Below are 3,409 nucleotides of genomic sequence, written 5' to 3' on the forward strand. Positions count from 1 at the left end.
AATTTTTGTTTTTGGTTTTTTTTTTCAGTTGACCTGTTACAAACATTGGGACCAAAGCCCTAGGAGCGAAGATGAACCAGTACCCCATTTAACCTCCAGCTGATTCATCACGGTCCGCTAGCTGTTCGAGTGGTGGAGTGAAAAAACCTCTTCGAGAGTTGAAAAAGTACCTGAAAGGTTGATCTGCACAGAAACAGATGGGAGTTTGTGACACTAAGCCAAAGGCTGGGTTGCTCTAACTGCTGTAAGTGGTTTTATCCAAAGGGAGAATCACCTAAAACAGTGAAATTAACATTCTTACTTCCTGTCACAACCGTAACATTTTCCTAAAGGTTCTTTGGTGACTTTGGTGCAAGCTTTTTTTTTTTTCCTTTTTCTTTTTTTTTTTTAATGTTAAAACAGATAGAGTATTTTTAGTACCCAAACTAAAGTCCAGATTATCCTCTTGTTTCCCACCCCTACCTCCCAACTTTTCTCATTATGGTTAATGACATTAACGAGTAATAGCACGTGGATTGAGCGTGGCCATGCAGCGTGCAGGTGGGTCCAGACTAAGAACAACGGATGGTCTGGCTGGAGATAAATCCATTTCTCAACAGATTAAAGAAAGAACCACGTAATGGTCAGATGGGAAAATAGCTGGTCCACGTGCACGCTAGGCCACTCTGTAAAAAAACAATTTGAATGATGATAAACATCTGATTGGACACAGTTATGCGTACTTCAAAAAAAATGTTAAAGGAGGGCAACATGTTGTTGGAAATACCTGGACCTGAATCAAACTCCTGCTGCTTTCAGAGGGAAAGGAGCTGGTCGCCCAAAAGCTGGAAGAGCCCCTTACACTACAAGTATTCAGTTTTTAAGAAATGAGAAACAATTTTCAAAGTCTTTCCTCAACCTCCTAAACAGGTAATTGTACATATTTTCCCTCCAGGCAGAGAACTGATATTGCTAGATGTAAAATTTACGTTACAGAGTCTTCAGCAAAACCTGGCGGATCAGGAATCAAATTGCTTGAAGCTGGCCCCAGCTTCAAGAGGGTGGGAGGGGGTGATGGCAGGGCACGGATATTATCTCCTAAGAACAACACCTGTAAAATCAACACGACAGAAAACCCGACGCGGCGTAAACCATGGCTTTGGAAACACAGTATGGGTAAGTATGACAGATGCCTTTTTAAACTAATCCAGTGGTGCACCAAACCCCCCAAAGGTCTTTCTCGCAGCAGGAGGAGAAAAACGCTCGGACGTTTTCCTCTCACGGGTAACATCACAACCACATTAATCTCACGTTTGGGAGAGAAGCTGGAAGCCTCGGCTGTGGCAGTCCCTCCACCTCCGAATACCTGCTCCGCAGCTGGAACCCATAACAAACACCCCTAATACAAAAATACCTTTCAAAATTTTGGACAAATGCATTAAAAAGAAAAAAAAAAAAACAACCATCAGCCTCGCCTGGGCAGAACACATTGATGAGGAGGGGGTTACTATTCATTACCATTAATCAGAAAGCTTAGCACTCGAGCAGAGCTTTGCTGTTCTGGGGTACTCGGGTTATTCGGTCAGCCCAAACCTACAAAATGAATAACAAATCTTACATGTTATCAAGGTCTGACCGGTTATTAAGGTCTTACCCACACAGAATATCTTCTCAAACCTCTGCCTCTCCTCATAGACATACAAACAATTCACATGAAGATGATTTTTGTTGTAAATGCCCTTTGGCTACGCTGCTCAGCCTTTTGACCGAGTACAGGCAGAATTCAGTCCCAGAAAACCCATCATAAGCAGAAACCGATACAGTTCAGCATAAGGTTTGGGTTGGTTTTTTTTTTGTATCACGTTGAAGTGCAACACAAGCCTTATCTAGACTATTTAAAGGTCAGCATGCCGTATTTTTTTTGTGCTGATACATGTACTTCCACAGTCTTCAACACTCGAAGTGGCTGACTCATACGGACTCGGGAGGTTGGTACTTTCGTAAGACATACGGAGATGTTTTGGGCGTAATTTAACGTGATAACCAGACTCCTATAATATTACATACTGGAGTTAGCAAGAACTACCAGAAAAGGACTTTACAAAAAAAATGGGGCGACTTTAAATTACTATAGGTTAGTCCCTCTCACCGATTTCTGCTTGTTTTGTTTTGTTTATTTTGCCAGACGGCCAGTCCAATGCACTCTATTCGAGACCCTCTTGCTCTTCACCACTGTCCCCTCCAGCATCCATTCTTTTTTCTTTATGGCTGTTGTAAATTCTCCTCATCTCGTCTTCGTACTTGATAAAATTTTCCCCAAACCGTGTCCATGCTTTGTATGGAACCGTGATGGTGTTACGGTAGGGTGGCCTCACCTCACTTACCTTCAGGAAAATGCCGTACCTGTTGGATCCTACGTCGAAGTAGAAGCGCTTGTTGTCCACCCGGAAGGAGGTGCCGTCGGGGAGCTCCGGGGGCTCATCACCTCCTCCCCTGCGATCCTCTATGTCCCCCTCACCGTATTCTTCGATCAGCTGGACCAAAGCATCCCTGAACTCAATCATCCCTTGCGCTGGAAGGACGATCGTCTGCTCCTGTCCCAAGCTGTGGCCAAAATAACCCATCATGCCAGGTCCCCTACTCATGGTTTGTCTAATCCGCAAGAAGCGTCCCCGCTGATTCTCCTTCAGGTCCAGGTAATACTTTCTGTTGTCCCTCTCGATGTACTCTGTTTTGAGGACGCTGTGAGGGTGCTCTTCGGAGCCCACAGACATGGGAGGTGAAGGCGGAGGATGCTGCTGTCTCCTCCTGGGGTGCTGCTCTTTGCCATTGCTGTGCTCGTGCCGGTGAGCGTGGCCGCCTTTCAGGCCCAGGTGGGCGTAGTGCTCGATGAAGTCCCCTAAGCAGTCCTTCAGCTCAGCAGCCACAGACAAGGAGAGGGTCAGCTTGCTTTTCCTGATGTTGTCCTGCCTGCCTCTTCCTATCCAGACCTCAGCAATCTTCAGGAAGCGGCCTCGGGAGCTCTGTTTTACATCCAGATAAAATCGTTTTTTCTGAATGTCCACCCTCTTGGAGGCCAGCTCCTGGATCTCCATGCAGCCCCCCTGGGAGGAGGCCGGGTAATGGTACTGCTGCTGGGACTGGGAATAAATGCTTCTGTGTAGGCCAGAGCCTCCCAGGTTCCTTCCTCCGCCTCCTCCTCCTCCTCCTCTCCCTCTTTCCATCTTTACCAATCAGCTGGAAATAATACAGAACAGAGACACAGATGACAACATCAGCATCAGGGGCCTGCTCGGCTTCTCGGTGGCGTCTCTGTTCGGCGCTGCTCCCCCTACAAAGCCGCCTGCATCCCTCTCCGCTGCCACGGCACGCAGCATCGCAGCAGAAGGATCCCGAGTGCTCTTCCTCTCCCTGCTCGGGCTCCCGCCAG

At 47.0% G+C, this 3,409-nt stretch overlaps 1 protein-coding gene across 1 annotated transcript; it reads right to left on the reverse strand.

The window, feature by feature from the left end:
* Positions 1 to 2,125: 2,125 nt before the first annotated feature.
* On the reverse strand, positions 2,126 to 3,203 carry PURG (purine-rich element binding protein G). The gene has a single exon (XM_010075629.1). It carries the CDS (start codon positions 3,201 to 3,203, stop codon positions 2,184 to 2,186), a length of 1,020 nt encoding a protein of 339 aa, XP_010073931.1. The 3' UTR covers positions 2,126 to 2,183.
* Between the last annotated feature and the right edge of the window lie 206 nt (positions 3,204 to 3,409).

This window comes from Pterocles gutturalis, unplaced genomic scaffold (genome assembly GCF_000699245.1).
Source record: "Pterocles gutturalis isolate BGI_N339 unplaced genomic scaffold, ASM69924v1 scaffold40652, whole genome shotgun sequence".
Lineage (NCBI taxonomy): Eukaryota > Metazoa > Chordata > Aves > Pterocliformes > Pteroclidae > Pterocles > Pterocles gutturalis.

Excerpts from the sequence above, each read along its gene's own strand:
- PURG (XM_010075629.1), bottom strand. The coding sequence starts at position 3,203 with ATGGAAAGAGGGAGAGGAGGAGGAGGAGGAGGCGGAGGAAGGAACCTG.